The sequence below is a fragment of the Oryctolagus cuniculus genome, chromosome 14 (assembly GCF_051225735.1).
Source record: "Oryctolagus cuniculus isolate XC-2025 breed Fujian yellow rabbit chromosome 14, ASM5122573v1, whole genome shotgun sequence".
Taxonomy (NCBI): Eukaryota; Metazoa; Chordata; class Mammalia; order Lagomorpha; family Leporidae; genus Oryctolagus; species Oryctolagus cuniculus.
This window is the reverse complement of record NC_142880.1, coordinates 61,902,197-61,913,929: the sequence shown is the minus strand read 5'-3', so window position 1 is coordinate 61,913,929 and position 11,733 is coordinate 61,902,197. Positions and strand designations below refer to the sequence as shown.

The following is an 11,733-nucleotide window of genomic DNA, read 5'->3' as shown; positions in this document are numbered from 1 at the left end:
TCCTCAGGAGAATACATCTTATCCAGGTGTTGGTGTACTTACATGTCATAAAAAAGAGGGATTCCCTCCTTCACAGTCAGAATGTAGATGAGTGCAAAGGAAGGTTTGTTATGGTTATAGGCACAGAAAAGGATATTTCTTAAGATTTCTGTAAATCTCCAAATTGCATATATCACATTATTGAGAAGAATTAAGCTGACTTGAGATGTGGCTATCATGTGATTGGCCAAGCTCATTCTCTAGAAAGGCATACCTGCTGTATCGTAGGCAGGGTAGGAGTTTAACAGTAGCTGAAACTGAAATTAAATCATGAATTCCAGAGTGGTTTTTATTTTTTTTATTTTAGATTTTTGGCAATGGTCAGATTATATCCATAGGACTAGTTAATTGTTGACATAAGACTTGGAGCTGATGAAGTGGGATATCCAAACATATTTGAAATTTCTAAGATATCTGCAAATATAGCACTGGAGGAGTTATTGAAATGACTGAGGAATGCTTAGCCCAGTAAAGACTTTATAATAATTTTCTAACCAAGTTCTAAGATTTTAAAATTTCTACTAACCTAGCTGATATAAACTTAATTTGACTTTTCTGATTTCTAATAAGGTTGAGTATCTTTTCAGATATTTATTCACTGCTTGTGCTTCTTCTAAGAGATGCCAGCACATAATTTTTGCATGACAAATTGTGTCATTTTAGTCTTTTAGTTGCTTCCTACCTAGCATATCCAAGATAAAAGCCTAGTTCCTAAGGCATGGATATAATATTTTCCATTGTTTTTTCCACTGTCTACTACTCTAGCCTCACCTTCCAATGTTTTTTACCTCTAAGTTCTGTAGGAATTCAGAACTGCTATTTCATTGCCTCTATACTTTTGCTTATCCAGAATTCCTTTCTCATTCTTGTTGGTTCTGGTTAACACCTTACTCATTCTTTAAGGCTTAGACCATGCCATTTCTAAAAAGTCTTCCCTAACTTTTCTTAGGCTGTGTTTAGACCTACTCTCCAAATTCCTATGGGACTCTATAACTCTATCATTACATGAATTTTTACACTCCGTAAGGTACAGGACTCTTTTTATCACTTAATCTTCAGCACGTAGCAGTGTGCCTGGTCTATGGCAGACACTAAATAAAACTTAAACTCCGCTGATGTGTGTTACATGAGTATTTGTAAAAGTCATGACATTATCAAAGCTAGAAATAAGGAGTTTCAAGTCAGGAGAAAGATTTGGGCTAAAGATGTTGGTAGCAGCTAAGTTATGAGAGGGGAAAGTCACTAATAATTGCCAATGGTCTACTTTGGAATGGGCACAGGAATTGGCATTTGTACACGTACTTCCAACTTTACAAGGTAGCTATAATATTTTATAAATGAAGAATTAGACACAGAAAAGTTAAGCAACCAGTTCAAAGTTCACATAGCTAATAAATGCTAAAACTGGGATTTGAACTAGTCTTTCTGATTTCAAGGCCCAAGTTCTTTCCCTTACACAACACTAGATGAACTCACCCAGGAGAGACTGGAGCCTGGAGAAACAGGGATGGGGAGAGAACAGACGAGGAAAGAAGACAGATTCCAAAAATGGGCTTAGGAAGAACCCTCCCCCCAAAGTGGACAGAGGTATGAAGGGAAGACCATTAAGAGACAGGGGTGCTGGTAGATAGATTCAGGACCAAATGACAGTCATTCCAAATGCTGCAGAAAGATCAGGTGACTTAAGGGTTGAAAAATGTCTTCTGAGCTTTAATCAGATCATTTGGTAACCTTGGAAACAGTAGTAATTAGTGCAGTGGCAGGGATAAGCTAGTAAACAAGCTGAGAGAGAAACAGGAGACAGGTATATGGTGATGATGAACAAACCATTCTAAGAATCTTAGCTGTAAAGGGAAGATAGGCAATATTTAAAACTGGGGATTAGATGGTTCTTTTGTTTCTCAAAATTACAGACATGGGCTTGTTTAAATACTGAAAAAGAAAACCCAGTAGAGAAGGGGAACTCAGAGATGTATGAGATGATAACATGATGAAGCAACATTTTTAAGGAAATTTTGTAAAGAGATGGGATCCAAAATAACAATGGATAACGAGACATCCTATCTGAAATGTCAACGTATGTTGTATGTTTGGAGATGGAAAAAAGCCAAAAATTTAAGTTCTTATCTATGAAGAGAGGAGAAAATGTGTCTGAAATTTCAAACATGCACACAAAACTCAGACGTTAAGCAAGCTCTTTCTATTCATCTATTGTGTCAAACGTATCAGTTAACACTGTCTACCTCAGTGTCACCTGTGACTGCTCCTTTTTTTTCTGGTATGTAATAACAAAAGGAGGAAGCATGTCCGTTACCATAGATTACCTCCCACTGAAGAGGCTACTTTAACGTCTGTTACACTGCAGGTCCTTGTCAGTAGGGGTCAGTGACTGAACTGGTAAAGGAAACACCAGACTAATCACGGTGTTGTCCATCTAATACGCCACCTGGCACACAGCAGGCACTCAGTCATTAGAGTGAACCATGAACGACTGTGGCACTGCATCAGCCGGGCTGCGACAGAACCTTGGGGTCACTGTACTTTAATCCCCCCATCTTCCAAGGGAGGATTCTGAGGCCTATGAAGATGAAGAAACCTGCCCAAAGTCCAAACCTACTTAGCGGCAGTGCCAGGACTACAATGGAGTCGAGAGGGTGTCACGCAAGAGGGCAGGAGGAATTCAACAGGAGGCTGTGCATGGCCCTCTGACTCCCTTCCCATAACCCCTTATCCTACTATTGCCATTGCTAGTCCCCTAGCCGGGGTCCTTATCTCATGCAACGATTCCTACAGCCTCTAACGGTCTCCCTTCCTCCCAGGCTGCCCAAAGCGCCCAAAGCCAGGTCAATAGTCGTCAAACATTGCTTTCAACTGCTTTCTGGCTAAGAGCCTTCAAAGCACTACTGCCTACAGGATAAAGTCCAAATGACCAGCATTCTGAACTTCTCACCTCCTCACACTCTCACACGCGTCCTTTTTTTTTTTTTTTTCTTTTCCACTTTATCTGCACACTAGAAATGATCCACTCGGCCAGACTCCTCTACCCATTATTCTCCAATTCCTCAAAACACTGTGCCTTTCTCCCTCCTGGCTGACGCCTCTTCGGTGGCCAGCAGCAAAAGGGCTCGGGGTCCCCAGGCTTGGCTTAATCTCTGCAGTCCATCTTGACACTCGGGCATCTCCATTTTGCACTGGGCCTGTTTCTGCACCAGTCTCCTCGGCCAACGGCCCAGCGTTGGACCCATCACTTACTCAGCATCATTGGTTCAACGAATAAAAAAGGGCATGTGGTCTGGTTTCACATGGCACTAGCGTAAAAGTACGGAGCCCGGGCGAGGAGGCGCCACGTACCTGCCTTCCCGCCAGGCGCTCAAAACCCCACCCCCGGCCCCTGGGTCTCCTCAGACCGGTTCCAGCTGGATTCCTTGCGGCAGCCCGAACGCCAAATAGAATTTCAGCCCTGCCCCAGAAAGCAGCCAATCCCCGCAGTCCTTCGAGCGCCAAAACCTCAGCACGGTCTCATTGGCTTATTTGTTAGCATGGGGGCGGGCCAGCAGCGACCGCAGGGTAAGGGGCGGAGCCGGAGTGCGGCACCCAGCAGCCGAGCGGCCACTGCGCAGGCGTGAATGGAGAGGGGTAAACAAACAAACAAAACCCACCACCCCGAGGCCTCCAGCTCCTCCCCGCCCACCTGCCCCTCGCGTGGGCTCTCCCGCCTCCTAGCGGACCCGCTTTCCCCGCCCCCGTCAACGTCTGGGCACGTCCCCCTCGCGGCGCCGGCCACGCACGTCCCCGCTCTTAACCTCTGCCCACCCGGCGCGAAGTTAAAGGTTCGGGCTGCGCGCGCTCCTGGAGGCGGCGAGCGCAGGCAGGAGCCCGAGCCCGCGGCCGCGGCCCTGCGGACCATGACTTGCTACCGAGGCTTCCTGCTGGGCAGCTGTCGGCGCGTGGCGGGCGGCCGGGCGGCGGCGCTTCGGGGGCCGGGCGCGGGAGGCCCTGCCGCGCGGGCCCGGCTGGGCGGCGACGGCGGCGGCCGACGGCACCTGGGGCAGGGGCAGCCGCACGAGCTGGCGGGCTGTGGCAGCCGCCCCGACGGCGGCTTCCGCCCCTCCAGGGTGGTGGTGGTGGCCAAAACCACCCGGTACGAGTTCGAGCAGCAGCGGTACCGCTACGCGGAGCTCTCGGAGGAGGACCTGAAGCAGCTGGTGGGTCCCGGCGCCGCCCGCCGCCGTGTTTCGGCCCGGTCCCCGGTCGCTCTCAGGTTCGGCCGGGGGTCCCGGGAGGCGGCTGCGCCCTTTCTGACGAGACCCCCTGAGGCGAATGCCCTCTGGCCTTTCTCGCTGCCCCCTGCGGCCCTCTCCTCCCCGGACCCCGGGAGTGCGTGTGGTGGGGAAGAGGCTGCGTGTCTGTGTTAGCGTGGGGACCTCTGGGCAGGGGGCTCCCCGAGGAGAGGGGCCCCTTCGTTGGGACAGACGGAGCCGCATCGTGGCCCCGCGGGGCGGGAGCGGGTTGGGGGTTCACCTCTGCCCCCGCCTTGTTGGGGCCCCCGAGAGGCGGGCGGGTGCCCCGAGGTGTGGACGCGCTGGGACCCGCTGCCCAGGCCGCCCCGGGGAAGTGGCGCCTGGGCGCTGTGGCTGGCCGCGGAAGAAAGGACGAAAGGTGCGGCGGACACACCCCCTTTTACTCTCCGGGACGAGGCCTGGGACCTTCCGGAGAGCCTGTCCGGTCGGCCTGCTCCATGTTGGAACGTGGTGGTCAGACAAGGTTCTAGTGGTGTGTTTTCGGGTCTGGTGCTGGGGAAATTGGACTTGAGAATGTGTGAAAAGGTCCCACAAGGGACAGGTCAGCGGAGTCATGTGGGAAATAAAGAGCCCGTTTCTCGTGTCGCAATAGCTCCCCAATAGACTATGTGGTTATGTGGTATGTTAATGTCTTTGCAAAAGGGGGAACAAACCCGATTGGTACCCTCCTCCTCTAGTTGGGGATTTTCTGATCCCACGTCCCTGCCAGCTTGACCAACGCTGCCATGAACAATGTTTTTGAAAAATCTCCCTCGGAAATCTCTTAATTGTTATCGGCTGTGTGCACAGATAAGCTTTGGAATTGCATTGAACCAAACCGTTTAATTCTGTGCAAGAGTAGACACCTATTTTAAACGTCTGTCTTGACTTAACATTTTCAGTAACAATATTTCGTAGAGGCTTCAGAGGTAATGAGCCGTCTTTGCTTAGGTACTGAGTTAGTGTCCACATGAAACATCTTTAATTTCCTTGATGGGTTCATTGAAGGGCCCAACACTAAGCTGCAGGAATTTGGATGCAGATTCCTGTCCGTCTTCCCTGCTGGCCGCTATCAGCTTATAGAAGACACTGGTGCCACTTCAAGAGCAAACAGTTTGAACAGGAGGCTAGGGTAGTTGAGTTTATGTTAAAAAATTAGAGGTGAGGCAGAAAATGGTGAAGTCAGACGAAATCATGTTTGTGTTTTGGAAAAGGAGTGTGTCCTTTAGGTTATACTCCTGATCTTGCAAGGCTTACTTTTTAGAAATTTTAGTAGCCCTGTATGCACAGATATACTCTTCATACAATTTTTAAGAAATATGTATTTATTTATTCGAAAGTTAGAGTTACACAGAGAAGGAGAGGCAGAGAGGCAGAGAGAGAGAGAGAGAGAGAGAGAGAGAGAGAGAGAGAGAGAGAGAGAGAGAGGAGAGTCTTCCATCTGATGGTTCACTCCCCAGATGGCCGCAAAGGTCGGGGCTGTGCCGATCTGAAGCCAGGAGCCTCTTCAGGTCACCCATGCAGGTGCAGGGGCCCAAGGAGTTGGGCCATCCTCTACTGCTTTCCCAGGGCATAGCAGAGAGCTGGGTTGAAAGTGGAACAGCTGGGACTCAGCTGGCGCCCATATGAGATGCTGGCACTGCAGGTGGTTGCTTTACCTGCTACGCCACAGTGCCAGCTCATCTTCATACCATTTTATTGATGTCTCTCATGATAATTCAAAATACTGTACACACTCGGTTGATTCTGTGCGATTAACTTCCTGTGTTTTAATTTCTTTGGGCCCCCTGGGTGGGAAGGATACTTTCTGATTATTATTGTCAGCTGTCAAGGTGCTTTCACCTAGTTCAGTGTGTGAAGGGCTAAGGTTGGATTGGATAGCCTCCAAGGTCTTCTCTAGTGGTGGAATTTTGAAACTTTGGATGACTTTTTTCAAGGCCTCAAGAAAATGGATGGCATCTGAGCTAGGATTAATTCTTAGGTCTCTGACCCAGAGTACTGTTAACAAAAGCTTTGAAGATGTAGGAAAAATCCGTGTCTTTAAAAATCAAACTATCTGGTGTACCCATGGTGAGTGGAGAAATCTCTAGTAGGTAAATATTTGTCTATTGCTAGATAATGTAGTTTGGGATTTAAAAAAAAAAAGCTTTGAAGTAAAGCTCCTGGACTGTTTTGTACACAGTTTTTGTACACAGTTTTGTAATGGCCAGGCAGTGAAATCCGTTTTGTTAATGTTGTTTTCATTAGAGTTTTATTGGCCTCATATTTTTATAATACGAATTTGTTTTATCATTGATATTAAAGTTAGTTCTCAGGATGCAGTAGTTAGATGTAGCTCTGATCAGAGATCAGGAGCAGGCTGGAGAATCCTGGACCTCGTGGAGTTGATGTGTAATAGGATTCTGTAGTAGGAATGGTAATAGTGGGGTATATGAATCTTGTGAATTGGTTATAAAGGAGATGCTTCATTGGAGCCTCCAGGCACCAAGGCTCTAAGTCTGTAGTGTCATGGTAACTTGGTTTTGTGTCAAAGCATTCTGTTTTATTGTTGGGGTGGTGGTTTTCTGATGCAAAGTAGGTCTCTATTAGGTTACTTGTTAAAATGCAAATAGCAGATGAGGGATGGAGTGCCGGTATAGTTTTACACCCTGAAGCCTCGTGATTTTCTAACTGTACAAACATAAATAATGGGAGGAAATGTTTTTCAGTTGGTAAAGTATGTAGAGAATAGGTTTACATCCGTTAAGCTGTCAAGAGTTTTGGCTTTCGGCTACTCTTTCCTAGTGATTACATTGCTTTATTTTGAAGTCTGCCCTTTTTCCCACTGATAGACCAGTGACTTGCCTTGTGAATATAGGATTGCTAATCAAGGATTTTTACCTCTCTGTAATATGGTTTTACAAAAGCTAGTAAAATGTGGCTTGTGTCACAGGAGATGTAGCTGTTCACAAATTTGGAACTTTTATTAAGATCTATAGCGCTTAGAAATTAGATCTTTAGATCTGATTTGGAAAGGAGTTGACACCAGAAACATAACCTTGTTGGCTAATGCAAGGGTTTTATTTAAAATTTTAAATACAGGTTGAGAATCCCTAATCTGAAAATCTGAAATAGAAAACACTCCAGAATCCTAAATTTTTGAGCACTGGTGCCACAAGTGGAAAATTCCACACCTGACCTTATGTGATGAATCACTTAGAAAAGGCAGGTGCATAATAGTTTATTCAACCTCCAAGGGAAAAAAGACACTCCTAGACCTCCTTCAGTTGCAGTATATCATTTCTGCTGCCATCCAGAGTCCCCCATACAAGCATACCCACAAAGAGTAGTCAAATGGTAGGTGTGCAGGCTGTTAAGCATGCCAAAGGCAGGTTCCTCACAGTGGCCCCCGTGGAGCCAAGACCTCTGTGCAGTATTCACTTTTTTGCTTGTTGTCTACTTCGCTGGGTAAAGATATTGTTGAAAATAGTGGTAGGGCCTGGCATTGTGATGTGGCAGGGTAAGTCACTGCCCACAATGCCAGCATCCCATATGGGTGCCCAGTCCTGGCTACTCCACCTTTGATTCAGCTCCCTGCTAATGCACCTGGGAAAGCAGCAGCAGAAGGCCCAAGTGTTGGGGCCTTGCCACCCATATGGGAGACTGGGGTGAAGCTCCTAGCTTCAGCCTCCAGGCCTGGCCTTTGCAGCCACTTGGGGAATGAACCAGCTGATGGAAGATCTCTCTGTCTCTCCCCCTGCCTCTGTAACTCTACTTTTCAAATACATAAATAAATGTTAAAAGAAAAAAATTGGTAATGCCAGACAACTGTAGCTTGTCCACTTTGGTGACTGAGATGATACCTTTGCTTTCCTGGTGGTTCAGTGCACACACAGTTAATATTATATAAAATCACCTTGAGGGCCGGCGCCGCGGCTCACTTGGCTAATCCTCCACCTGCGGCACCAGCACCCGGGTTCTAGTCCCGGTCGGGGCGCCGGATTCTGTCCCGGTTGCTCCTCTTCCAGTCCAGCTCTCTGCTGTGGCCCGGAAAGGCAGTGGAGGATGGTCCAGGTGCTTGGGCCCTGCACCTGCTTGAGAAAACCAGGAGGAAGCACCTGGCTCCTGGCTTTGGATTGGCGCAGCGCGCTGGCTGCAGCAGCCATTTGCGGGTGAACCAACGGAAAAGGAAGACCTTTCTCTCTGTCTCTCTCTCTGTAACTCTGCCTGTCAAAAAAAAAAAAAAAAAAAATAGGTAAAATCAAATCAAATCAACTTGAGCATGTATGTCTAAGGTGTTTGTGGAACAGAAATAAATTTTGTGTTTAGGCTGGGGTCTCACCCTCAAGAAACCTCTTTATATGCACATGAAGGTATTCCCAAAATCCAAATCACTTGTGGCCCCAAGCATTTTGGATAATGATTCTCAACCTGCATATGCTGAAGAAGAAATTTACAGTTTCCATCCCCCTCTCCTCCATTTCACATGTCACAACCTCAGAGGAAACTGTCTTTAATGGTTCCCAATTTTAGTTTCAGTGTTTATTTTTTAAAATTTATAATGAAATAGAATAATTGCACTTAACAATCCTGCCTATTATTAGGCCAAATTATTCCTATGTAGTGTTGCCTTTGCTGATTTGAGGTAAAATGCCTTGGATTATGATTTTTTTGTTTGTTTTGTTTTCTGGAAAAGGTGGTAGGGCTTAGGTTTTAGATCTTGTGCACAGTAGTTTTTCTGCCACATGGTACGCAGTGAGTATATTCTGTGCAATGTATTTATCAAATTAAAGATCTTGATCTGGAGTATGGTCAGAGCCTTCTAACTGAACCTTGCTCCTCTCATCTTCCAGACTCAGGCACCTGAGAAGTGTCTATCTAAAGTGAATATCTGTCCACTTGATCTGCTTAGCACTCCCCAGAAGCTCCTCATAACTTTAGTCACCTAGGGAATTAGTTAAGATGCAGATGTCTGACCCTTAGCCCCAAGGTTGTGATTCAGTTTTCGGTGAGTTCCCAGACTTTGCTTCTCTGAACCACACCTTAGATTTCCGACTCTTTCCAGGGATCTGCATTTTCACCAGCACTCCAAGCCGGCCAGTAGCCCCCAGGTCACACTTTGAGAAACACTGTTGTAGGCTGAAGCTCAGGACTCTCAGTGAACCAGCTTCTGGCCCTCCTCTTGAGGCTTGTTTCTGATCATTCCTTGTCTTAAAATTCATATCCTGGCAATTTAAAGCTGCTTTAATTTCCATTATATGTTGTGCTGATTTAATTAGATTCATTTATGAATTAGCATGTTGAAATGGCTCAACATATAAAAGGTACGTAATGTTATGTAATTTAGTCTTCTTTTTAAAAGATTTGTTTATTTGAAAGACAGAGTTACAGAGAGAGGTAGAGACAGAGAGAGAGGCCTTCCGTCCACTGGTTCACTCCCCAGATGGCTGTGGCAGCCGGAGCTGCGCCAATCCAAAGCCAGGAGCCAGGTGCTTCTTCCTGGTCCCCCATGCGGGTGCAGGGGCCCAAGGACTTGGAGCCATCTTCTACTGCTTTCCCAGGCCATAGCAGAGATATGGATTGGAAGTAGAGCAGCTGGGACTAGAACTGGTGCCCACATGGGATGCTGGTGCCACAGGCGGAGGATTAACCTACTGTGCCACAGCGCCGGCCCTGGGATTATGGTCTGAAAATGTGTGAGAAACATGAACCTAAACAAAAGATGATGTTTATTTGATCATAGGATTTTAAAACATTCTAGATTTTTGGAGTACACCTTGTGAAATAGTGATTTAAGGTGTATTCCCTTCCCTAAGATGAGATGTGAAAAGATTGAGTATAATAGTAGCTGAAATGTCATCATCTTAGAAGCATTGACCATTTGCTACAAAGTTCTGATTTTCAGACTTCACTGTGTATCAGCATTACCAGGGAGAGGTTTTAAAACACTACAAATGTGTGGCCAGCTTTGAGATTGCAGATAACAATTTTTCACTGCTTTATCACTTTTTGTATATTTTTAATTATATGAATTGAGCGCTGAGGAAATAGAAGTGTTTATTGGTACATGCTAAAGTCTTCTTAGCTAGAAAAGTATAAGTTGATTTTCACCATTAGGGAACTTCATAATATAGTTGCATAATTTCAGAGTGTCAGGAAACTTGCTAATTATTTCATGTCTTAGGAAAATTTTTTGTAATATTTTGAGAAAGTTACAATTTTGAAGTTTTGCCTTCCTTTAAGATATATTTTTGTAGTAGAGAAAATAATTTTAAAAATTATCTGCTTTAAAAATATTGCTGTAGTGTCACTATACCATATCATCAGCATACAAAAAAGTTTGTTAGTTGAAGTGATTTGAAGTCTCATTTTTGAATATTTGTTTACAAAACCATTTATTAAGCACCTAACAACCCTTGAGTATCCTGATAGGTCCTGGAGAATCAATGATGAACAGAGAATTTCCAAATGTATGGAAAAAATATATTACATGGCATTTTAATGATTTATAAGTGATCTGTTGAAGTGCAGAGAAGGGAGAGAACTATTGGGAAGAAGAGGGGTGAAGCAGAGGTCAAAAAGAGCTTTGGTTTTCTGTTTAGATTGTCTTTTTTACTGATCTTCTTAAGGTTTACAATTTTCTGTTATGAAAGATTTCTAGCCTGGAGAGAAGTTTCAGAAAGTAGTAGACTTCCAGACTTAACAGTTATTAATATTTTTCTATATTTACTTTATATTTTTGTAAAAATGAAATGTTTTAGTTACAACTAAAGTCCTGTCCATTTAACTTTTTCCATGTTTTAGCTCTTCAGAGGTTACCACTGGTCTGAAGTTGTTATATAGATAATTTTCATGTACTGGTTCTAAATTTATTAATATGATTGTATCCATAAAAGGTATAAGATTATTTTGTGCTAGTTATATTTGGGCAGGCATTTAACGTAGTGGCTAAGACACCCCTTGATAAGCCCACATCCCATATTGGAGCATAGGGTTTGAGATCCAGCTCTGTTCCCAATTCCAGCTTCCTATTAGTGCACAACATGGGAGGCAGCAGATAATGGCCCAGAAGCTGAGTCAGCCACATGTTTGTGAGACCTGGATTGAGTTCCAGGATTTGGCCTGGCCTTGGCTGCTGTGGACATTTGGCGAGTGAACCAGTGGATGGAACTTCTCTGTCTTCCTGTCTGTCCTTCTGTTTAAAAAAAGAAAAAAGTTCTATAATGATGTTCTTTAGAGTATGTGCCTGTTATTTAGAAATTTGCTTTTCTTATTCATTGTTGGCTTTGAAACTTAGCTATGTTGATGTTAATTTGCTTTAACAACTAAATAGTAAGTATTTATTTGGATAATTTGATTGTTTTCAATCTTTCTACTGTTTTAGAAAAATACTGCAGTTAGAAGTACAAGTAATTTTTTCATAAGCATTTCATGA

The 11,733-nt window shown here is 44.8% G+C and overlaps 1 protein-coding gene across 8 annotated transcripts in view; it reads left to right on the top strand.

Moving 5' to 3' along the window:
* Positions 1 to 3,565: 3,565 nt before the first annotated feature.
* The window catches only part of NADK2 (NAD kinase 2, mitochondrial), an 84,948-nt gene continuing 76,780 nt past the window's right edge, over positions 3,566 to 11,733 (top strand). For 3 of the 8 annotated variants that reach the window (XM_089312722.1, XM_089312724.1, XM_051853831.3), the window contains exon 1: positions 3,800 to 4,244. In XM_089312722.1, the coding sequence (XP_089168848.1) occupies positions 3,945 to 4,244 (300 nt within the window). In that variant the 5' untranslated portion in view covers positions 3,800 to 3,944. The other 5 variants (XM_089312727.1, XM_089312726.1, XM_070056640.2 and 2 more) reach the window with 4 other exon arrangements.